Genomic DNA, 25,643 nt, shown 5'->3' with positions numbered 1-25,643 from the left:
ACCCAGAGACCTCCTACTATATCAGTTAAGATTATATATGCTATTACTCCACTTTTTTAATTAGCTTATTTTATGTAAAGGACTCTAATTTTTTAATTGTCTCTCTCATGTGTATTGCACTTTAAATTCATTCCTAATGTTGTGAAATAAATTGATATTATATTTTTATATATCTTTTTTTATATATTTTATATGTTTATTACACTTGGCCACATACAAACACCTCAGGTCGCTTATACCCCTATCCAGTATCCCTACCCTTTGTTTTGCGGCAACGTAACATTGCGTTTCCTTAGGGGGCAGCTGACGCCCAAATAACTGGGAGTGTTTTTTCTAATTGGGAGTTTGTGGTATCACAAGTGGCGCGGCATTCCCTTGCAATCACATATATATATATATATATATATATATATATTAGAGATGAGCAGGTTCATTGAGATCTCAACCCCCACGAACTTCACCTATTTTACACGGTTCAAAGGCAGCCTCGGATCTTCCCGCCTTGCTTGATTACCCCGAGCCCGCCCGAACGTCATCATCCCGCTGTCGTATTCTCGCGAGATTCGGATTGCATATAAAGTACCTCGCGTCGCCGCCATTTTCACTCGTGCATTGAAGATGATAGCTAGAGGACGTGGCTGCATTCTCTCAGTTTCAGTGTTCAGTGTGCTGCAAATATCTGTGCTCAGTGTGCTGCAAATATCTACGTTCTCTGCCTGAAAATGCTCCATATCTGTGCTGCATTGTAGTATATAGTAGGAGGACAGTGCAGAATTTTGCTGACCACCAGTACATATATAGTAGTACAATACAGTAGTCCATTTCTCTACCACTGTGTCATCAAGTATACCATCCATCCATACCTGTGCTGCACTGTAGTTGTGCGCAGTATATAGTAGGAGGACAGTGTAGAAATTTGCTGACCACCAGTATATATATAGCAGTACGGTACAGTAGGCCATTGCTCTACCTCTGTGTCGTCAAGTATGCTATCCATCCATACCTGTGCTGCATTGTAGTTGTGCGCAGTGTATAGTAGGAGGACAGTGCAGTATTTTGCTGACCACCAGTAGATATATATAGCAGTATGGTACAGTAGGCCATTGCTCTACCTCTGTGTCTTCAAGTATACTATCCATCCATACCTGTGCTGCATTGTAGTTGTGCACAGTATATAGTAGGAGGACAGTGCAGAATTTTGCTGACCACCAGTATATATATATATAGCAGTACGGTACAGTAGGCCATTGCTCTACCTCTGTGTCGTCAAGTATACTATCCATCCATACATGTGCTGCATTGTAGTTGTGTGCAGTATTATAGTAGGAGGACAGTGCAGAATTTTGCTGACCACCAGTATATATATAGCAGTACGGTACAGTAGTCCATTGCTCTACCTCTGTGTCATTAAGTATACTATCCATCCATACCTGTGCTGCATTGTAGTTGTGCGCAGTATATAGTAGGAGGACAGTGCAGAATTTTGCTGACCACCAGTATATATATAGCAGTACGGTACAGTAGGCCATTGCTCTACCTCTGTGTCGTCAAGTATACTATCCATCCATATCTGTGCTGCATTGTAGTTGTGCGCAGTATATAGTAGGAGGACAGTGCAGACTTTTGCTGACCACCAGTATATATATATATAGCAGTACGGTACAGTAGTCCATTGCTCTACCTCTGTGTCGTCAAGTATACTATCCATCCATACCTGTGCTGCATTATAGTTGTGCACAGTATATAGTAGGAGGATAGTGCAGAATTTTGCTGACCACCACTATATATATAGCAGTACGGTATAGTAGTCCATTGCTCTACCTCTGTGTCGTCAAGTATACAATCCATATCTGTGCTGCATTGTAGTTGTGCGCAGTTAATAGTAGGAGGACAGTGCAGAATATTGCTGACCACCAGTATATATATAGCAGTACGGTACATTAGGCCATTGCTATTGATATATTCCTGGCATATAATTCCACACATTAAAAAATGGAGCACAAAAATGTGGAGGGTAAAATAGGGAAAGATCCACTTCCACCTTGTGCTGAAGCTGCTGCCACTAGTCATGGGCGAGACGATGAAATGCCATCAATGTTGTATGCCAAGTCCGATGCCCAATGTCATAGTAGAGAGCGTGTAAAATCTAAAAAACAAAAGTTCAGTAAAATGACCCCAAAAATCAAAATTAAAAGCGTCTGATCAGAAGCGTAAACTTGCCAATATGCCATTTACGTCACGGAGTGGCAAGGAACGGCTGAGGCCCTGCCCTATGTTCATGGCTAGTGGTTCAGCTTCACATGAGGATGGAAGCACTCATCCTTCCGCTAGAAAAATGAAAAGACTTAAGCTGGCAAAAGCACAGCAAAGAACTGTACGTTCTTCTAAATCACAAATCCCCAAGGAGAGTCCAATTGTGTCGATTGCGATGCCTGACCTTCCCAACACTGGACAGGAAGAGGTGGCACCTTCCAACATTTGCACGCCCCCTGCAAGTGCTGGAAGGAGCTCCCGCAGTCCAGTTCCTGATAGTCAAATTGAAGATGTCACTGTTGAAGTACACCAGGATGAGGATATTGGTGTTGCTGGCGCTGAGGAGGAAATTGACAAGGAGGATTCTGATGGTGAGGTGGTTTGTTTAAGTCAGGCACCCGGGGAGACACCTGTTGTCGGTGGGACAAATATGGCCATTGACATGCCTGGTCAAATTAAAAAAAAAAAATCACTTTTTCGGTGTGGAATTATTGTAACAGAAATGCGGACAACAGGTGTCAAGCCATGTGTTGCCTTTGTCAAGCTGTAATAAGTAGGGGTAAGGATATTAACCACCTAGGAACATCCTCCCTTATACATCACCTGGAGCGCATTCATCAGAAGTCATTGACAAGTTCAAAAACTTTGGGTGACAGCGGAAGCAGTCCACTGACAACTAAATCCCTTCCTCTTGTAACCAAGCTCCTGCAAACCACACCACCAACTCCCTCAGTGTCAATTTCCTCATTAGACATGAAAATCAATAGTCCTGCAGGACCTGTCACTGGCAAGTCTGACGAGTCCTCTCCTGACTGGGATTCCTCTGATGCATCATTGAGTGTAATGCTTACTGCTGCTGGCGCTGTTGTTGCTACTGGGAGTCGATCGTCATCCCAGAGGGGAAGTCGGAATACCACTTGTACTACTTCCAGTAAGCAATTGACTGTCCAACAGTCCTTTTGTGAGGAAGATGAAATATCACAGCATTCATCCTGCTGCAAAGCGGATAACTCGGGTCTTGGCAGCTGCTGTGGTATTTAACGTGTGTCCGGTATCCACCGTTAATTCACAGGGAATTAGAGAATTGTTTGAGGTACTGTGTCCCCAGTACCAAAAACCATCTAAGTTCCATTTCTCTAGGCAGGCGATACCGAGAATGTACACAGACCTCAGAAAAAGAGTCACCAGTGTCCTAAAAAATGCAGTTGTACCCAATGTCCACTTAACCATGGACATGTGGACAAGTGCAGCAGGGTAGACTCAGGACTATATGACTGTGACAGCCCACTGGGTAGATGTATTGCCTCCCGCAGTAAGAACAGCAGCGGCGGCACCAGTATCAGCATCTCGCAAACACCAACTCGTTCCTAGGCAGGCTACGCTTTGTATCACCGCTTTCCAGAAGAGGCACACAGCTGACAACCTCTTACGGAAACTGAGGAACATCATTGCAGAATGGCTTACCCCAATTGGACTCTCCTGGGGATTTGTGACATCGGACAACGCCACCAATATTGTGCGTGCATTACATCTGGGCAAATTCCAGCACGTCCCATGTTTTGCACATACATTGAATTTGGTGGTGCAGAATTTTTTGAAAAATAACAGGGGCATGCAATAAATGCTGTCGGTGGTCCGAAGAATTGCGGGCCACTTTCGGCATGCAGCCACCGCGTGCCGAAGACTGGAGCACCAGCAAACACTCCTGAACCTGCCCCACCATCATCTGAAGAAAGAGGTGGTAACGAGGTGGAATTCAACACTCTATATGCTTCAGAGGATGGAGGAGCAGCAAAGGGCCATTCAAGCCTATACATCTGCCTACAATATAGGCAAAGGAGGGGGAATGCACCTGACTCAAGCGCAGTGGAGAATGATTTCAACATTGTGCAAGGTTCTGCAACCCTTTGAACTTGCCACACGTGAAGTCAGTTCAGACACTGCCAGCCTGAGTCAGGTCATTCCCCTCATCAGGCTTTTGCAGAAGTAGCTGGAGCGATTGAAGGAGTAGCTAAAACAGAGCGATTCCGCTAGGCATGTGGGATTTGTGGATGGAGCCCTTAATTCGCTTAACCAGGATTCACGGGTGGTCAATCTGTTGAAATCAGAGCACTACATTTTGGCCACCGTGCTCGATCCTAGGTTTAAAGCCTACGTTGTATCTCTCTTTCCGGCAGACACAAGTGTGCAGAGGTGCAAAGACCTGCTGGAGAGACACTTGTCAAGTCAAACGGAACGTGACCTGTCTACAGCTCCTCCTTCACATTCTCCCGCAACTGGGGCTGCGAGGAAAAGGCTAAGAATTCCGAGCCCACCCGTTGGCGGTGATGCAGGGCAGTCTGGAGCGAGTGCTGACATCTGGTCTGGACTGAAGGACCTGCCAACGATTACTGACATGTCGTTTACTGTCACTGCATATGATTCTCTCACCATTGAAAGAATGGTGGAGGATTATATGAGTGACCGCATCCAAGTAGGCACGTCAGACAGTCCGTACGTATACTGGCAGGAAAAAGAGGCAATTTGGAGGCCCGTGCACAAACTGGCTTTATTTTACCTAAGTTGCCCCCCCTCCAGTGTGTACTCTGAAAGACTGTTTAGTGCAGCCGGTAGCCTTGTCAGCAATCAGCGTACGAGGTTACTTCCAGAAAATGTGGAGAAGATGATGTTCATCAAAATGAATTATAATCTATTCCTCCTTGGAGACATTCACCAGCAATTGCCTCCAGAAAGTACACAGGGACCTGAGATGGTGGATTCCAGTGGGGACGAATTAATAATCTGTGAGGAGGGGGATGTACACAGTGAAAGGGGTGAGGAATCTGACGATGAGGAGGAGGTGGACATCTTGCCTCTGTAGAGCCAGTTTGTGCAAGGAGAGATTGATTGCTTCTTTTTTGGTGGGGGCCCAAACCAACCAGTCATTTCAGTCACAGTCGTGTGGCAGACCCTGTCGCTGAAATGATGGGTTTGTTAAAGTGTGCATGTCCTGTTTATACAACATAAGGGTGGCTGGGAGGGCCCAAGGACAATTCCATCTTGCACCTTTTTTTTCTTTAATTTATCTTTGCATCATGTGATGTTTGGGGCCATTTTTTTCAGTGCCATCCTGTCTGACACTGCAGTGCCACTCCTAGATGGGCCAGGTGTTTATGCCAGCCACTTGGGTCACTTAGCTTAGTCATCCAGCGACCTCAGTGCAAATTTTAGGACTAAAAATAATATTGTGAGGTGTTCAGAATAGACTGGAAATGAGTGGAAATTATGGTTATTGAGGTTAATAATATTATGGGATCAAAATGACCCCCAAATTCTATGATTTAAGCTGTTTTTGAGGGTTTTTTGAAAAAAAAAAACCACCCGAACCCAAAACACACCCGAATCTGACAAAAAAATTTCAGGGAGGTTTTGCCAAAACGCGTCCGAATCCAAAACACAGCCGCGGAACCGAATCCACAACCAAAACACAAAACCCGAAAAATTTCCGGTGCATATCACTAATATATATATATATATATATATATATATATATATATATATATAATTATCAATGTCTTATGAAGAAGAGCAAGGCAGCACTCCCAGGTAAGTCCAAAAATTTGTTTACTACAGAATCCAGGGCTTTAAACTAGGATTTTTGCCATCCGGGGCAAGTCAGTAATTTGGCGTCCCCTATGCACGCACACACACACTTTGGAACCATGTCAAAAACACAGTAATAAACAGTTGACAAAGTGACAACCAGCACCGTCAGGGTTCATCCAACACACGTTTTTTAGGAAAATGGATAGGAACACAAGAAAGTGAGGGTTCTTGTACCCCACAGAAGGTAGCCCCTTAGGGCTGAGAAGAAGGAGGGGTGGCAGAGTACCCATCTCTACGCCCTCTCCGATTCTGCACCCAGGGCACATGGCCCTTTAGCCCCCCCAGTTGCGGCCATGCAGAATCAACATAGTAATCAGGTGCGTCAACGTTTTAAAGCACGCAGGACTTTAACAAAGTGTATACAGGAGAAACACAACACAAAACACATGTAAAGGTCCTACCTTTATACAAATGGGTCCTCCGTTATCTTGGCTGACTGAGACGTTAGTTGCGATCGGGCATATGCAGCGTGCCTGGGCGCAAGGAGGCGTGCCTAGTCAAAGGGAGACACACAGAGCATTTGGCGTTACCTTTGAGTGTCATACCTAAGATCATCCACCAGATGTCACTTTTTAAAATCACCAATGCGCATGCGTGTGGTCTCCATTAAAATACAATACTGAACTACAACGTAAGAACTACTTTACTGGTGCATCTAATTACGCTACATTAAGATACAGTATGTCATACAGTGTATAACAGTATATACAGTTCAGGTGCAAGTAGTACAGCATATACAGATGCAAACAAATGTATTACAGATACAGTATGGTCTATTGATGTTAGGAATATGTGAGCATCCAAAACCTGTAGTATTAAGTATAATGGATGAGAGATAAAAGCTCCTCTCTAAGTTCCTGGATGCCAAATCACTGTGTGAATAGTTTATACAGACGCAAATGAACGTGTTAAAACACTTGTGTATGCAGATGCAATTAATGTGTGAAAGGAATAATGTAGCTCATTGACTTTACAGTATGTACTAGTGATGAGCGGGTTCGGTTTTACTCGGTTTTACTCGGTTTTACTCGGTTCTCAAAACGGCATCTTATTGGCTCACGGATGTCACGTGTTTTGGATAGCCAATAAGATGCCGTTTTGAGAACCGAGTAAAACCGAGTAAAACCGAGTAAAACCGAACCTCGCTCATCACTAGTATGTACAGTGCACTAAATGAGTGTCCGAGTCCCCTAACGGCATAAACGAACACCAATGGGAAGGAATCGCTGTTGCATTACTTTTACACATGAACTTGTATATCTTCCATGCAGCGCCGTAGGCTAGCGGTGAAGGCTACAACCTCCCACGCTGAGGGTCCCGGGTTTGATTCCCAAAGTGCCAATCTATTTTTTCCCCCTGAAATTCACTTTATTCAGTTTTTTTCTGTGTAATTTATTGTAAAAAATTCAATGGAAGGGTGCACACAGGTTTCACATAAATCAGGGTAAATCTGCAGGAGCGACTCATTCCGTTATGTAACAGCAGTAATGAGCAGCTGTAGACATACCAGTAAATATAAATGAGTGTATTCTGACGCAACTAACTGTTCGAGCAGCACAGTACTGTAGATCGTCGGCATTAGAGAATCTCTGTTGTACTTTATACAGCTCAGTAATTAACTAAGAATTTGTATTCTCAATCACTGCCGACAATAGCCAAACATTGCCGGGAAAGCATAGAATTCGTAAAAAAAAATGAGCTTTCAAATAGACCTGCTTTTTGCTGACATGTTCAGATAGTCATGCACGGATCAGTGAGATCCGTGCATGCTTCTCTGTGGAAAAGGGTCAGAAATAGTTTTAAAAAAGGAAAAAATGACTGGGGTTTCCCCTCCTAAGCATAACCATCCTCAGGCTCCTTGAGCCAGTCCTGGTAGTTTAAATACCGGGAAAAATTGACTGGGGTCCCCCTGTATTTAGACAACCAGCACTGGGTTCTTGGGCCGGCCCTGGTTCCAAAAATATGGGGGACAAAAGATGTAGGGGAACCCCCGTATTTTTAAAACCAGCACCGGGATCCACTAGCCAGAGAAATAATGCCACAGCTGGGGGACACATTTATATAGGTCCCTGTGGCCATGGCATTACCACCCCCAACTAGTCACCCCTGGTCGAGGTACCCTGGCGGAGTGGGGACCCCTTAAATCAAGGGGTCCCACATTCCAGGCATCCAAGGGCCAGGGGTGAATCCCGAGGCTGTCCCCCCCATTCATGGAACCCCTTTAGTTGCGTGGAGTGGGATTTTTTTTTAATCAACCCTTTGGATTACTACATGACCTAAGAGAACTGAGCTTCACTGGATGGTCCATAGGTATAATTTTATTCCTTACAGGTACCCCGTGGATTCTACTGGACAAGTGGACGTGGTTCTCGGCGTGGGATGTAGGTAAGTATGTATGAGTGTAAAAGTGTGTTTAAATAAAATTATACTTTCAAGGTGTTTGTGTTTTGCTTTTATTTGGGTATTTTTTTGTGGTAGAACTACAGGTATCAGCAGGCCCGTTATTTTCCCGCATGCAGGCAATTGTGGCTCCACAAGTACAGGCTTGCTGGAACCTGTAGTTCTATGACAAAAAACAATATTCTTTATTTTACACAAACAAAGGCTATCAGCCCTCCATTTACGGCCCAGGGATGGGGGGATAGCCTCGGGCTTCACCCTGGTCCTTGGATACCTGGTGGGGAGGACCCCTTGATTTAAGGGGTCCCCATTCCCCCAGGGTACCCTGGAAAGGGGTGGCTAGTTGGTAGGGTAATGCCATGGTCGCAGGGACCAGTACAAAAGTGTCCCCCAGCTGTGGCAAGACCTCTCTGGCAAGTGGAGCACGGTGCTGGTTTTAAAAATATGGAGGACCCCTACATCTTTTGTCCACCATATTTTTGGAACCAGGACCAGACACAGAGCCCGGTGCTGACTGGCTAAATACGGGGAACCCCTGTCCAATTTTTTTCATGGTATTTAAACAACCAAGGCCGGCTAAAAGAGCCAGAGGCTGGTTATGCTTAGGAGGGGGACCACACGCAAAACTTTTTTTAAGACTTTTAACTCTTTTTACTCTTTTAATACTGTATACAATGAAGCCCTGCACGGATCTCACTGATCCGGCCTGGCTTTATTGTGTTATGTCCGGCATAACACAATGATGGGGGATGGAGGTAGGTCGAGGCAGTGGGAAGGGGGATGGGGGTAGGGGGAGGCTGTGGAAAATACTGTGTTTTGCGATATGAGCGTCCGAGTTCCTTGACAGCATAAAGGGGAGAGGGAAGGGTGAGGGGGGAGGTGGGGAATAGCTAGCGGAGGTCAGAGACGCTATTGAAAAAAATAATTGTCTGTTGGTGACCCAAAAAAAGAAACCAACAAATCAATAATTAAAAGTAGTGTGGACAGACAAAAGAACGTGTTAAAGCAATGGTCCATTGATGTTCTGTTTATGTGAGCTATTAAATTGAATTCAATTATAATGGACATAAAGCTTAAAAATTCCGGTTCCGAGGGTCCAATCGGATCAGAATCAAGTTGTTATGGAAGGGGAGACAATTAGCTACCATATTATACAAACGTCACATTTCTGTGACCCCCACAAAGCTCATGGCAAGCATCAGAACCCATAGTGGGTCTGAATTTATGGACTTATTATAGTCTATGGGAAAATGGGTCCAATTTGCATGCTGAAATCTCTGGTTCTGGGTGGATGAGAGACTCAGGACTAGTACCATACAAAAGAGGAGACTCTTGGCTTTTGGGGCAGACCACAAGTTTATGTGACACTGCAAAGGGAAACTGCAAGCAACCATGAGTTGGGTCCCCTCCAACTGTCCGCCCAGCTTGCACGGGATGCAGGGTTTCTGGCTAGATAGAAAATACTGTGCATAAATGCTAAGCATGGTAATTTGGCATCCAGGAACTTAGGGAGGAGCTTTTATCTCTCTCCATTATACTTAGAAATATTACATCTGCCGCTGTACCTTACAAGCTTTTCATCCTATTTAGTACTCTAAAAGAACATACTGTACAGAAATACTAAGGATGGTTATTTGGCATCCAGGAACTTAGGGAGGAGCTTTTATTTCTCTCCATTATACTTAGAAAAATTACACTTGCCGCTGTATGTTACAAGCTGTTCGTGCTATTTAGTACTCTAATAGAACACACTGTACAGAGATACTAAGTACTGGGATTTGGCATCCAGGAACGTTACAAGCTGTTAGTGCTATTTTGTACTCTAATAGAACATACTGTTCAGAGATACTAAGGATGGTCATTTGGCATCCAGGAACTTAGGGAGGAGCTTTTATCTCTCTCCGCTATACTTAGAAATATTACACTTGCCGAAGTACGTTAGAAGTTGTTCGTGCTATTTAGTACTCTAATAGAACTTACTGTACAGAGATACTAAGGATGGTGATTTGGCATCCAGGAACTTAGGGAGGAGCTTTTATTTCTCTCCATTAAACTAAGAAATATTACACCTGCCGCTGTACGTTACAAGCTGTTTGTGCTATTCAGTACTCTATTAGAACTTACTGTACAGAGATACTAAGGAAGGTGATTTGGCATCCAGGAACTTAGGGAGGAGCTTTAATCTCTCTCCATTATACTTAGAAATATCACACCTGCCGCTGTACATTACAAGCTTTTCATCCTATTTAGTACTCTAATGGAACATACTGTACAGAGATACTAAGGACGGTGATTTGGCATCCAGGAACTTAGGGAGAAGCTTTTATATCTCTCCATTATACTAAGAAATATTACACTTACCGTTGTATGTTACAAGCTGTTTGTGCTATTTAGTACTCTAATAGAACATACTGTACAGAGATACTGTACTAAGGATGGTGATTTGGCATCCTGGAACGTTACAAGCTGTACATGCTATTTAGTACTCTAATAGAACATACTGTACAGAGATACTAAGGATAGTCATTTGGCATCCAGGAACTTAGGGAGGAGCTTTTATCTCTCTCCATTATACTTATAAATATTATACTTGCCGCTGTATGTTACAAGCTGTTTGTTCTATTTTGTACTGTAATAGAACATACTGTACAGAGACACTAATTGCGGTGACTTGGCATCCAGGAACTTAGGGAGGAGCTTTTATCTCTCTCCATTATACTTGAAATATTACGATCTGGTTGGAACTGCGCATGCACCGGAGCCACAGTGGCAGAGGCTGTCACTGGGTGGGAGTGGGCTGGATGGCGGCGTCAAGCCGCCATTTAGGGGTCACGGGCCAGCCAACGCAGTCGTGGTCTGACCATTGGGGGGGTGGGCCGCAGCGTCTGCATAACATCACACGCTGCCGCTGCAACCTGGGGCAGTGAAGAGGTTCTCCCGGCCAGCTGCAGGAGCTGCGCTTGCTGGGAGTAACTCCTGAGATACAAAAGCATCGCCGCTGTCCGATGCTTTTGCATTTCTGTGGGGGGAATGGGGGGGGCGGCACTGACATGCGGGGCGAACTAGCCCTGTACTGGGCGTCCCCCCACATGTCTGAGTGCCTGATCGTAGCTGTGCTAAATTTAGCATAGCTACGATCAAATCGGAATAACCCCAATAGTCATAATATTGAAACATTGATCAAAAGTCCACAGACTTCAGTGTTGTTATTACAAGCATCTGCCACACCTCTGCATGATGTGTGTGTGTGTGTGTGTGTGTGTGTGTGTGTGTGTGTGTATGTGTGTATATATATATATATATATATATATATATATATAAATAAATAAGTCTATATGGGGTCGCACTCGCACAAAAACTGTCAGGCATCAACTGGGTTGACTCCCAAGAAGTCCAGGGTTTGAGTCCAGACATCCACATATAGAAAGCCAAATTAAAGGGGCACTCACCAGAAAATTTTGCACTTAAAAAAGCATTGATTTTAATTCATACTTATCAGAACATCTCAAAAGAATGGTTCAATCGACGTTTCGATCCCTCTGGATCATAATCAGGATATACAACAAACACCGCTCTTACAGTGGATTACATCTGTTGATATGCACCAGTGGGTCTTCTTTTAATCAAAGTAAATAATACTACAAGTGAAAATTGAACTGAGTGACATCAATTCACACTTTATTATAACTAAGAAAGATAAACAAGTTATAGCTTCCATTAGATGGTCAAGCAATACAGGTTAATCCACTGGCGTATTTATAATGGGTGCAGTTTGTGCAGTGGGTGTAAGGAAGAGTATCACAGGGCCACATGTAATAGCGTCCAGTTTCAGGATTTGACTATTTTATTGATAAAACCCCTGTGGATAAGTCACTGAGATATCACAAACTCTCCAACCCTGAGACTATTAGATGTGCCCATAATGTTCATAAATTCACCAATAATTGTATTTTTTATATTGGAACCCTAAACTGTCCCTTCTGTCTAATAGTGAATCTTTGTATAAAAAACAATCAAGAACTGCATAAGTTATTACTGCTCCCAGGTATACATATAGGGCTCCACACTCACTGTATGGCAGGACCCTTCTTATCAGAATTTTGGTTCAAGTCATTTCCAAAATGCTGTAATCATAACTTGGAAATATAATTAACTTAACACATTTCTCTGTTTGTGTTAAGATTGGTCTAAAATTATGCATTCTGGCAAAAATGGGATGAGCACCCTGTATACTTTGCATGTGCACCTCTGGCACAGCTATTACACTTAATCCTCAAAATAAAATAAAAAACATATCCCAGATGACTTCTGCACCCCCACATCAGCCATTTGCATTTCACAATACCACTATATGCTGCTATTTCTTCCATATTAAACTCAGACACTGTCCTGACCAGAAAACTCCCCCACATGCTCTCAAATCACAACTGGACACACATGCCCCCACATGCATGCACATGAGGTTAATGAGTGCCTGGGGATAATGGATTAAAAGGTGCTGGGTGGGGTGTAATTTGTGCTGTGAAGGGGTAATGCATGGTTGGGGATTGGGGGAAGTTAATGGGTGCCTGCAGTGTGGAATAATGTGTAAATGGGTGCTGGCAGTGTGGACAAATGTGTAAATGGGTGTTGTGAGGGTGAATTAATTAATGGGTGCTGACAGTGTGGACAAATGTGTAAATGGGTGCGGTGAGGGTGAATTGATAAATGGATGTGCATATCACAAATGACTCCCAACCCAGTGTCATAGACTTTGGTAAAGACATTAGAGATGAGCGCCTGAAATTTTTCGGGTTTTGTGTTTTGGTTTTGGGTTCGGTTCCGCGGCCGTGTTTTGGGTTCGAACGCGTTTTGGCAAAACCTCACCGAATTATTTTTGTCGGATTCGGGTGTGTTTTGGATACGGGTGTTTTTTTCCAAAAACACTAAAAAACAGCTTAAATCATAGAATTTGGGGGTCATTTTGATCCCAAAGTATTATTAACCTCAAAAACCATAATTTACACTCATTTTCAGTCTATTCTGAATACCTCACACCTCACAATATTATTTTTAGTCCTAAAATTTGCACCGAGGTCGCTGTGCGAGTAAGATAAGCGACCCTAGTGGCCGACACAAACACCGGGCCCATCTAGGAGTGGCACTGCAGTGTCACGCAGGATGTCCCTTCCAAAAAACCCTCCCCAAACAGCACATGACGCAAAGAAAAAAAGAGGCGCAATGAGGTAGCTGTGTGAGTAAGATTAGCGACCCTAGTGGCCGACATAAACACCGGGCCCATCTAGGAGTGGCACTGCAGTGTCACGCAGGATGGCCCTTCCAAAAAACCCTCCCCAAACAGCACATGACGCAAAGAAAAAAAGAGGCGCAATGAGGTAGCTGTGTGAGTAAGATTAGCGACCCTAGTGGCCGACACAAACACCGGGCCCATCTAGGAGTGGCACTGCAGTGTCACGCAGGATGGCCCTTCCAAAAAACCCTCCCCAAACAGCACATGACGCAAAGAAAAAAAGAGGCGCAATGAGGTAGCTGACTGTGTGAGTAAGATTAGCGACCCTAGTGGCCGACACAAACACCGGGCCCATCTAGGAGTGGCACTGCAGTGTCACGCAGGATGTCCCTTCCAAAAAACCCTCCCCAAACAGCACATGACGCAAAGAAAAAAAGAGGCGCAATGAGGTAGCTGTGTGAGTAAGATTAGCGACCCTAGTGGCCGACACAAACACCGGGCACATCTAGGAGTGGCACTGCAGTGTCACGCAGGATGTCCCTTCCAAAAAACCCTCCCCAAACAGCACATGACGCAAAGAAAAAAAGAGGCGCAATGAGGTAGCTGTGTGAGTAAGATTAGCGACCCTAGTGGCCGACACAAACACCGGGCCCATCTAGGAGTGGCACTGCAGTGTCACGCAGGATGTCCCTTCCAAAAAACCCTCCCCAATCAGCACATGATGCAAAGAAAAAGAAAAGAAAAAAGAGGTGCAAGATGGAATTATCCTTGGGCCCTCCCACCCACCCTTATGTTGTATAAACAAAACAGGACATGCACACTTTAACCAACCCATCATTTCAGTGACAGGGTCTGCCACACGACTGTGACTGATATGACGGGTTGGTTTGGACCCCCCCCAAAAAAGAAGCAATTAATCTCTCCTTGCACAAACTGGCTCTACAGAGGCAAGATGTCCACCTCATCTTCACCCTCCGATATATCACCGTGTACATCCCCCTCCTCACAGATTATCAATTCGTCCCCACTGGAATCCACCATCTCAGCTCCCTGTGTACTTTGTGGAGGCAATTGCTGCTGGTCAATGTCTCCGCGGAGGAATTGATTAGAATTCATTTTAATGAACATCATCTTCTCCACATTTTCTGGATGTAACCTCGTACGCCGATTGCTGACAAGGTGAGCGGCGGCACTAAACACTCTTTCGGAGTACACACTTGTGGGAGGGCAACTTAGGTAGAATAAAGCCAGTTTGTGCAAGGGCCTCCAAATTGCCTCTTTTTCCTGCCAGTATAAGTACGGACTGTGTGACGTGCCTACTTGGATGCGGTCACTCATATAATCCTCCACCATTCTATCAATGTTGAGAGAATCATATGCAGTGACAGTAGACGACATGTCCATAATCGTTGTCAGGTCCTTCAGTCCGGACCAGATGTCAGCATCAGCAGTCGCTCCAGACTGCCCTGCATCACCGCCAGCGGGTGGGCTCGGAATTCTGAGCCTTTTCCTCGCACCCCCAGTTGCGGGAGAATGTGAAGGAGGAGATGTTGACAGGTCGCGTTCCGCTTGACTTGACAATTTTGTCACCAGCAGGTCTTTCAACCCCAGCAGACCTGTGTCTGCCGGAAAGAGAGATCCAAGGTAGGCTTTAAATCTAGGATCGAGCACGGTGGCCAAAATGTAGTGCTCTGATTTCAACAGATTGACCACCCGTGAATCCTTGTTAAGCGAATTAAGGGCTGCATCCACAAGTCCCACATGCCTAGCGGAATCGCTCCCTTTTAGCTCCTTCTTCAATGCCTCCAGCTTCTTCTGCAAAAGCCTGATGAGGGGAATGACCTGACTCAGGCTGGCAGTGTCTGAACTGACTTCACGTGTGGCAAGTTCAAAGGGCATCAGAACCTTGCACAACGTTGAAATCATTCTCCACTGCACTTGAGACAGGTGCATTCCATCTCCTATATCGTGCTCAATTGTATAGGCTTGAATGGCCTTTTGCTGCTCCTCCAACCTCTGAAGCATATAGAGGGTTGAATTCCACCTCGTTACCACTTCTTGCTTCAGATGATGGCAGGGCAGGTTCAGTAGTTTTTGGTGGTGCTCCAGTCTTCTGTACGTGGTGCCTGTACGCCGAAAGTGTCCCGCAATTTTTCTGGCCACCGACAGCATCTCTTGCACGCCCCTGTCGTTTTTAAAAAAATTCTGCACCACCAAATTCAAGGTATGTGCAAAACATGGGACGTGCTGGAATTTGCCCATATTTAATGCACACACAATATTGCTGGCGTTGTCCGATGCCACAAATCCACAGGAGAGTCCAATTGGGGTAAGCCATTCCGCGATGATCTTCCTCAGTTGCCGTAAGAGGTTTTCAGCTGTGTGCGTATTCTGGAAAGCGGTGATACAAAGCGTAGCCTGCCTAGGAAAGAGTTGGCGTTTGCGAGATGCTGCTACTGGTGCCGCCGCTGCTGTTCTTGCGGCGGGAGTCCATACATCTACCCAGTGGGCTGTCACAGTCATATAGTCCTGACCCTGCCCTGCTCCACTTGTCCACATGTCCGTGGTTAAGTGGACATTGGGTACAACTGCATTTTTTAGGAGACTGGTGAGTCTTTTTCTGACGTCCGTGTACATTCTCGGTATCGCCTGCCTAGAGAAGTGGAACCTAGATGGTATTTGGTAACGGGGGCACACTGCCTCAATAAATTGTCTAGTTCCCTGTGAACTAACGGCGGATACCGGACGCACGTCTAACACCAACATAGTTGTCAAGGACTCAGTTATCCGCTTTGCAGTAGGATGACTGCTGTGATATTTCATCTTCCTCGCAAAGGACTGTTGAACAGTCAATTGCTTACTGGAAGTAGTACAAGTGGGCTTACGACTTCCCCTCTGGGATGACCATCGACTCCCAGCGGCAACAACAGCAGCGCCAGCAGCAGTAGGCGTTACACGCAAGGATGCATCGGAGGAATCCCAGGCAGGAGAGGACTCGTCAGAATTGCCAGTGACATGGCCTGCAGGACTATTGGCATTCCTGGGGAAGGAGGAAATTGACACTGAGGGAGTTGGTGGGGTGGTTTGCGTGAGCTTGGTTACAAGAGGAAGGGATTTACTGGTCAGTGGACTGCTTCCGCTGTCACCCAAAGTTTTTGAACTTGTCACTGACTTATTATGAATGCGCTGCAGGTGACGTATAAGGGAGGATGTTCCGAGGTGGTTAACGTCCTTACCCCTACTTATTACAGCTTGACAAAGGGAACACACGGCTTGACACCTGTTGTCCGCATTTCTGGTGAAATACCTCCACACCGAAGAGCTGATTTTTTGGGTATTTTCACCTGGCATGTCAACGGCCATATTCCTCCCACGGACAACAGGTGTCTCCCCGGGTGCCTGACTTAAACAAACCACCTCACCATCAGAATCCTCCTGGTCAATTTCCTCCCCAGCGCCAGCAACACCCATATCCTCCTCATCCTGGTGTACTTCAACACTGACATCTTCAATCTGACTATCAGGAACTGGACTGCGGGTGCTCCTTCCAGCACTTGCAGGGGGCGTGCAAATGGTGGAAGGCGCATGCTCTTCACGTCCAGTGTTGGGAAGGTCAGGCATCGCAACCGACACAATTGGACTCTCCTTGTGGATTTGGGATTTCAAAGAACGCACAGTTCTTTGCGGTGCTTTTGCCAGCTTGAGTCTTTTCATTTTTCTAGCGAGAGGCTGAGTGCTTCCATCCTCATGTGAAGCTGAACCACTAGCCATGAACATAGGCCAGGGCCTCAGCCGTTCCTTGCCACTCCGTGTGGTAAATGGCATATTGGCAAGTTTACGCTTCTCCTCCGACAATTTTATTTTAGGTTTTGGAGTCCTTTTTTTACTGATATTTGGTGTTTTGGTTTTGACATGCTCTGTACTATGCCATTGGGCATCGGCCTTGGCAGACGACGTTGCTGGCATTTCATCGTCTCGGCCATGACTAGTGGCAGCAGCTTCAGCACGAGGTGGAAGTGGATCTTGATCTTTCCCTAATTTTGGAACCTCAACATTTTTGTTCTCCATATTTTAATAGGCACAACTAAAAGGCACCTCAGGTAAACAATGGAGATGGATGGATTGGATACTAGTATACAATTATGGACGGGCTGCCGAGTGCCGACACAGAGGTAGCCACAGCCGTGAACTACCGCACTGTACTGTGTCTGCTGCTAATATATAGACTGGTTGATAAAGAGATAGTATACTCGTAACTAGTATGTATGTATAAAGAAAGAAAAAAAAACCACGGTTAGGTCACTGGTATATACAATTATGGACGGGCTGCCGAGTGCCGACACAGAGGTAGCCACAGCCGTGAACTACCGCACTGTACTGTGTCTGCTGCTAATATATAGACTGGTTGATAAAGAGATAGTATACTCGTAACTAGTATGTATGTATAAAGAAAGAAAAAAAAACCACGGTTAGGTCACTGGTATATACAATTATGGACGGGCTGCCGAGTGCCGACACAGAGGTAGCCACAGCCGTGAACTACCGCACTGTACTGTGTCTGCTGCTAATATATAGACTGGTTGATAAAGAGATAGTATACTCGTAACTAGTATGTATGTATAAAGAAAGAAAAAAAAACCACGGTTAGGTCACTAGTATATACAATTATGGACGGGCTGCCGAGTGCCGACACAGAGGTAGCCACAGCCGTGAACTACCGCACTGTACTGTGTCTGCTGCTAATATATAGACTGGTTGATAAAGAGATAGTATACTCGTAACTAGTATGTATGTATAAAGAAAGAAAAAAAAACCACGGTTAGGTCACTGGTATATACAATTATGGACGGGCTGCCGAGTGCCGACACAGAGGTAGCCACAGCCGTGAACTACCGCACTGTACTGTGTCTGCTGCTAATATATAGACTGGTTGATAAAGAGATAGTATACTCGTAACTAGTATGTATGTATAAAGAAAGAAAAAAAAAACACGGTTAGGTCACTGGTATATACAATTATGGACGGGCTGCCGAGTGCCGACACAGAGGTAGCCACAGCCGTGAACTACCGCACTGTACTGTGTCTGCTGCTAATATATAGACTGGTTGATAAAGAGATAGTATACTCGTAACTAGTATGTATGTATAAAGAAAGAAAAAAAAACCACGGTTAGGTGGTATATACAATTATGGACGGGCTGCCGAGTGCCGACACAGAGGTAGCCACAGCCGTGAACTACCGCACTGTACTGTGTCTGCTGCTAATATATAGACTGGTTGATAAAGAGATAGTATACTCGTAACTAGTATGTATGTATAAAGAAAGAAAAAAAAACCACGGTTAGGTCACTGGTATATACAATTATGGACGGGCTGCGGAGTGCCGACACAGAGGTAGCCACAGCCGTGAACTACCGCACTGTACTGTGTCTGCTGCTAATATATAGACTGGTTGATAAAGAGATAGTATACTCGTAACTAGTATGTATGTATAAAGAAAAAAAAAAAACCACGGTTAGGTGGTATATACAATTATGGACGGGCTGCCGAGTGCCGACACAGAGGTAGCCACAGCCGTGAACTACCGCACTGTACTGTGTCTGCTGCTAATATATAGACTGGTTGATAAAGAGATAGTATACTCGTAACTAGTATGTATGTATAAAGAAAGAAAAAAAAACCACGGTTAGGTCACTGGTATATACAATTATGGACGGGCTGCCGAGTGCCGACACAGAGGTAGCCACAGCCGTGAACTACCGCACTGTACTGTGTCTGCTGCTAATATATAGACTGGTTGATAAAGAGATAGTATACTCGTAACTAGTATGTATGTATAAAGAAAGAAAAAAAAACCACGGTTAGGTCACTGGTATATACAATTATGGACGGGCTGCCGAGTGCCGACACAGAGGTAGCCACAGCCGTGAACTACCGCACTGTACTGTGTCTGCTGCTAATATAGACTGGTTGATAAAGAGATAGTATACTACTAATATTATATACTGGTGGTCAGGTCACTGGTCACTAGTCACACTGGCAGTGGCACTCCTGCAGCAAAAGTGTGCACTGTTTAATTTTAATATAATATTATGTACTCCTGGCTCCTGCTATAACCTATAACTGGCACAGCAGTAGTGCTCCCCAGTCTCCCCCACAATTATAAGCTGTGTGAGCTGAGCAGTCAGACAGATATATAATATATATATAGATGATGCAGCACACTAGCCTGAGCCTGAGCAGTGCACACAGATATGGTATGTATGTGACTGAGTCACTGTGTGCTGTGTATCGCTTTTTTCAGGCAGAGAACGGATTATAAATAAAAGTGGTGGTCACTGGTCACTATCAGCAAAACTCTGCACTGTACACTACTGAGTACTCCTAATGCTCCCCAAAATTAGTAAATCAAGTGTCTAAACGGAGAGGACGCCAGCCACGTCCTCTCCCTATCAATCTCAATGCACGTGTGAAAATGGCGGCGACGCGCGGCTCCTTATATAGAATCCGAGTCTCGCGATAGAATCCGAGCCTCGCGAGAATCCGACAGCGTCATGATGACGTTCGGGCGCGCTCGGGTTAACCGAGCAAGGCGGGAAGATCCGAGTCGCTCGGACTCGTGAAAAAAAACATGAAGTTCTGGCGGGTTCGGATTCAGAGAAACCGAACCCGCTCATCTCTAAAAGACATAAGTGTGGTTTTGTGTATATAGATTGATGGAGTGAATTAGGGTGTTAGGGGCAGTACTGAAAAGCTTTGCTTAGTGCACCTAGAAACCACGCACCAGCCCTGACCACTTGCCACATATAATTGCACATGACACAAATTTCTCCCACTAACACAAAAGTCTGAGACCCACATGTACTGTATGAAAGAGGTTACGCGATTAAGAAATCTGATGCTCTGATCATGTTCCATCTTATTCTCTGTTTTAGAATTGATTCTAGCTGGGTGTTAAGCAGAGAATACGTCTGTGCAATGTAATAAAGCTGGAAGAAGCTGAGTGTTTTAGATAGTGGTACCCAATGGCCACCTGTTCTCCACCACTGCCCAGGAGTGGATTTACCACTAGGCAACCCAGGCAGCCTCTTATGGCCTATGGAGTAGCAGGGGGCCAGCCATGGCTGCCGAAGGTGATGCAGCAGAAAGAGCTGCAGAGAACCTCAGTGTTTGCAGAATTCTTCTGAGCCGGCCAGTCCCCAGCAGGCTGACAGCACACACCGATTACACAGGACAGCTACTACGGGGGGGTGTAAGCACAAGGGCACACTCACAGCCCACTCTTTCCATTTAGTAGTGTCTCCTCCTCTCCTGCACAGCGCTGTATGTATCACACACAGAGATAGGGAGAGAGGAGCAGAGAGGATAGAGATGTGCGCTGCCAGATGGGGGATAGAAACTCCATTCTACTGAGTGCAGCTTCCTTCACCGTGTGAAGCAAAAGAGCATCACAATCAGTGTGTGAGGGCAATGTCGACGACGGCTGGGCATGGGGGGGGGGGGAATTGGGGTGTAAGTGGAGATGGAAGAGTATGTGAGGTGAGGGTCCAGGCCTGTCATTACCCGCTCCGCAAATGGATGCAAAGCAGGAAGGCACCAGGCTGGAGAGGTGCTCTCCCTGCTCTACATCCCTGTACTGAGCTGATGACCCTGCTGCCAGCAACTGCTGCGCCTGTCACACTCTACAACACAGGCAGCGTGAAGCCTCCTCTCCACCTCCCCTGTGACAGGCTGTGTGCGGACCTAAAAGGAGGCGGAGCTACACAGGAATAAGGGGCAGATCTACACAGGACCAGGCTGCAGATTGCAACACAGAAGGATGAGCTGCAAGACTTCATTAGGTAAGTGTCTGGAAAGAGAGTGAGTGAGTGACAGTGTGTGTGTGTGTGTGAGTGTGTGTGTGTGTGTGTGTGTGTGTGTGTGTGTTTTTATATATATATATATATATATAGTATCTGTGTATATGTATGTGTGTATGTGTGACTGTGTATGGATGCAATGTATGTATGTATGTGTGTGCATGTGCTGTGTGTATCTGTGTGTGTGTGTGTGTGTGTGTGTGTGTGTGTGTGTGTGTGTGGGGGGGGGGGGGGGGGGAGGTTGGAGGATGGGTTGGGGGGAGGGTTTGGCTTGGATCCAGATTTCAAGTTGTTTTGCTGGTGCTAAATAATGCAATCCTAACAAGGCTTAGAAAAAGGTTAAGACATATTTGTTACTGTAGTTTTGCTTTGTGGCATGTAAGTTTTGAAATAATTTACTTTTAAATGTGTGTAAAATGTGAGATATAAATACATGTAATGTTTTTGTGCCTAAGTATATGATTTTTATTTTTCCCTGTTCAGTCATTACAGGATTGCCTGCGTGCTACAAATGGGGGAGGAGGTATAGGGACTGGTGGCCTGCTCCAAAAAATGAGCACTAATGCCCCACACAGGCCAGTAAACAGTGACCAATAGTCACAGTTTCCAGTGGTTGGCATTGTGTGTCTGTACAGAACTACTTTAATGGGAATGTAAAACTGGGGTATTAGTATGTAAAACTAGCACACGTTTAGTTACTGCACTTATCCAAGGGATTGATCATTAATTTAATAACTGTTGACTTTGAATTTTCCTTCCAATGTACTCTGGATGGGCAGTAGCAAATTTATGTCTAGACAACAAAGCCGGGTGCTTACTGACAGCAATGACAATATATTGTTATGGATTGTTTGAGGTAGTGGGGCCCCAAATCGGTGCCTTGCTTAGGGCCTCCGTGAAGTTTAAATTAGTTTCTGCCACTGCCCCTGCCATATAAAATGCACCTGAAAGATTCAAAGGGTTGTCTGATTGAAAGTACAGTATAGAATAATGCCCAATCTCCACCACCTTTGAGGAACCATTCCATAAAACAAATAATGCCTCCCTAAATTTTACTTTCCCACACATTGAATCTCCATTAAAAATCCTGTCCCATAAAACTACTGTACTCTATATCTACTTTCTCATATGGCAAGTCCTAGATACCAATGAACCGTATTGTGCTTGTATATTTCAGTGACCAGTGTCAGGACAAACACATGACATTGAAGACAGCAATAACAAAGATCATGAAATGTGACACTGACAAAGAGAATCTCACAGACCCGGATGTGCTCCCACCAGCAGACTGTGTCATCAGTACAGGGATGTTGGATTTCATCAGCAGAGACCAAGATGATTATATAATGAATTTCCGGAAATTTGTGAAGCTACTAAAACCTGATGGATACCTGATATTGATGGGGGGTTTAAATACAACTTATGCGATGATTGGGCAGGACAAGATACATATGTTCAAATATGATGAGAACTTTGTAAGAAAAGTTCTCGCTGATGAGGGGTTTATTATTGACCACTGTGCAGTCCAGAAAAGAACCACAGTGAGTGACCTTTCTGACTATAAGGCAGCTATATTTATCACAGCTCATAGAGAGTAATAAGGGCCTGATTCTGAGTTGCACGCTGTGTCAGGTGCAGTTGAGTGTTTTATTTTGACTGCGTGTGCATCTAAATCGCAATACGCATGCATCCTGATAGTGCTTGTTCAGAGTCAAAATACAAAAGGAGAGAGAAAAAAAGAATGTCTCTTCACTGGTGCGCAAGAAATAATTAAAAAATAACTTTTATTATATTCGTTAAGAGTGTCCAAACACGAGATAAAGACAATACAATACGACAAAAAATACACTTATTGTGAATAAAGTGCTCAATAAAGTGACATTTAAAACCAAGGCACGCTACCTGTGTTGTATCTTTATTTATCAAATGATTTGAATATAGTGATGCAGATCAAAAGTCCAAATAACAATATCTGATTGAACCATTATTTATAGAAGAGATTATTATCAGCCATCAGCTGTAAAATCCGTAATCACCCCAAGATTAGTTATTCAATCTTTCACATATAATATATCAGTAAGTAGTGTAATATATCTGGTGATTATATTAGAAGCTATTTAGGCAGATCTCTTATCTGTTCTCAAAAATGGCTTCTGATACTGCAGTACTACAGTATATGCTCTATAATTCATATTGATAAATACTACCCAATTACCTCAAAATTGTATTATACCGAGCTCATTCATATATCCAAAGCATCACATTCATATATTCAATTAATGAACACACTTGTTGTGCTTTCTATAGCAATTGATACTTTATAGGATCTTTAATATGTTGTTTGTTCAACAGTGGCTATAGTGATTGCAAAACAATGTAGTTATTAGAGTCGCTGAATACGTTTATTGCAATTAAATTCTCATAAGCTCACTGAGCTACTTGTAAATGACATTTATTGCTCTTGGCTCTAACTATTGTATGGAGCAAGTAAGATTTTGTGTTGTCTGTAGCAATTACATGCTCTTTAATGCATCATCTATTCAGCAATCACTATTAATGTTACAAATGTATGTAAATGCAACTATTAAATAAAATTATTAATATTATTATTATCCTTTATTTATATGGCACCACAAGGGTTCCGCAGCGCCCAATTACAGAGTACATATGCACATAATCAAAACAGGAAAACAGTGACTTACAGTTGAAGACAATATAGGACAAGTACTGGGTAACTAAGCATAACTACACCAGTAAATGACAGAGATAAGTTCCAGGTGGCCAAAAAAACTGTGATTTGAGCAGTTGAGGATTATCAAAGTAAGAAAAGGGTAAGCACATGAGGGAAGAGGGCCCTACTCATGAGAGCTTACATTCTAAGGGGAGGGGTAGACAGACAGGGGTGACACAGATGGGGTACATAGAGAGCGAGGAACAGAGGGTTAGGATGAGATTTGGCTGGGTTTGGTAAATAAATGGGTCTTAAGAGCCCGTTTGAAGTTTTGTAGAGAGGCGGAGAGTCTGAGTGGGAGAGGTAAAGAATTCCAGAGGAAGGTAGCAGCACGTGAAAAATCTTGGAGATAGGAGTGGGAGGCAGTAATCAGAAGACAGGATTGTCGGCGTGCATTAGCAGAGCGAAGAGGACGGGTGGGAGAGTAATGGGAGATAAGGTCAGAGATGTAAATGCGAGAGGAGTGGGCGAGTGCTATGTAAGTGAGTGTGACAACTTTGAATTGGATTCTAAAAGGGAAGGGAAGCCAGTGAAGGGCTTGTAGGAGAGGGCAGGTGGACGTAGTGCGTTTGGTGAGGAAGATAAGCCAGGCAGCAGCATTGAAGATAGATTGGAGTGGAGAGAGGTAATTGTCAGGGAGGCCAGTTAGGAGGAGATTACAGTAGTCCAGTCTGGAAATAATCAGTGAGTGAATAATGGTCATAGTGGCATCCTGGGTGAGAAAAGGTCTGATCCTGGAAATGTTTTTGAGATGAAAATGACAGGTTTGTGAGAGGTGCTGAATGTGTGGTTTGAAGGAGAGGGAGGAGTCAAGGATTACACCAAGACAGCGTACTTGGGGGCTAGAGGAGATAGTCATGCCATCAATGGATAATGAGATTGTGGGAGGTGAGGTTGTGCGGGAGGGTGGGAAGATGATCAGCTCAGTCTTAGACATGTTGAGTTTAAGAAAGTGCTGGGACATCCAGGAAGAGATAGCAGAAAGACAGTTAGAGGTACGAGTGAGGAGAGCCGTGGAGAGATCAGGGGCGGAGAGATAGATTTGAGTGTCATCAGCATAGAGGTGATACTGGAAGTTAAAAGAACTAATGAGTTCACCTAAAGAGGATGTATAGATAGAGAAAAGGAGAGGACCAAGAACAAAACCTTGGGGGACACCAACAGTTAGTGGAAGTGGGGGCGAGGTAGCATCATGAGAGGAGACAGAGAAGGAACGATCAGAGAGGTAGGAGGATAGCCAGGAGAGGGCAGTATCGTGTAGACCAAGAGAGTGAAGGATTTGCAGAAGGAGAGGGTGGTCCACAGTGTCAAAAGCAGCAGAGAGGTCAAGAAGAATAAGCAGAGAGTAGTGGCCCTTAGAGATGGTAAGAGATGGTTCTGGAGGTATAAGTTGGTATGTGTAGCTTGAGGGTAAAAGGATCCCAACACCACCCCCATGATGACCCCCAGGACGGGGTGTGGGTGAGAATGTGAGGCCCCCAGCAGAGAGAGAAGCAGGAGAAGTGGTGTCTTAGAGAGTAATCCAG

At 44.6% G+C, this 25,643-nt stretch overlaps 1 protein-coding gene across 1 annotated transcript in view; it reads left to right on the top strand.

Moving 5' to 3' along the window:
• Positions 1-23,273, top strand: part of LOC134965629 (indolethylamine N-methyltransferase-like) — a 53,053-nt gene extending 29,780 nt beyond the window's left edge. The window contains exon 3 of the mRNA XM_063941968.1: positions 22,564-23,273. Coding sequence (XP_063798038.1) covers positions 22,564-22,984 — 421 coding nt within the window. The 3' untranslated portion in view covers positions 22,985-23,273. The remainder of the gene's footprint in view (positions 1-22,563) is intronic.
• The last annotated feature ends 2,370 nt before the right edge of the window (positions 23,274-25,643 follow it).

The sequence above is a fragment of the Pseudophryne corroboree genome, chromosome 10 (genome assembly GCF_028390025.1).
Source record: "Pseudophryne corroboree isolate aPseCor3 chromosome 10, aPseCor3.hap2, whole genome shotgun sequence".
In the NCBI taxonomy this organism is placed as follows: Eukaryota; Metazoa; Chordata; class Amphibia; order Anura; family Myobatrachidae; genus Pseudophryne; species Pseudophryne corroboree.
Note: the sequence above shows the minus strand (reverse complement) of the source record. Positions and strands in the feature narration are given on the sequence as shown.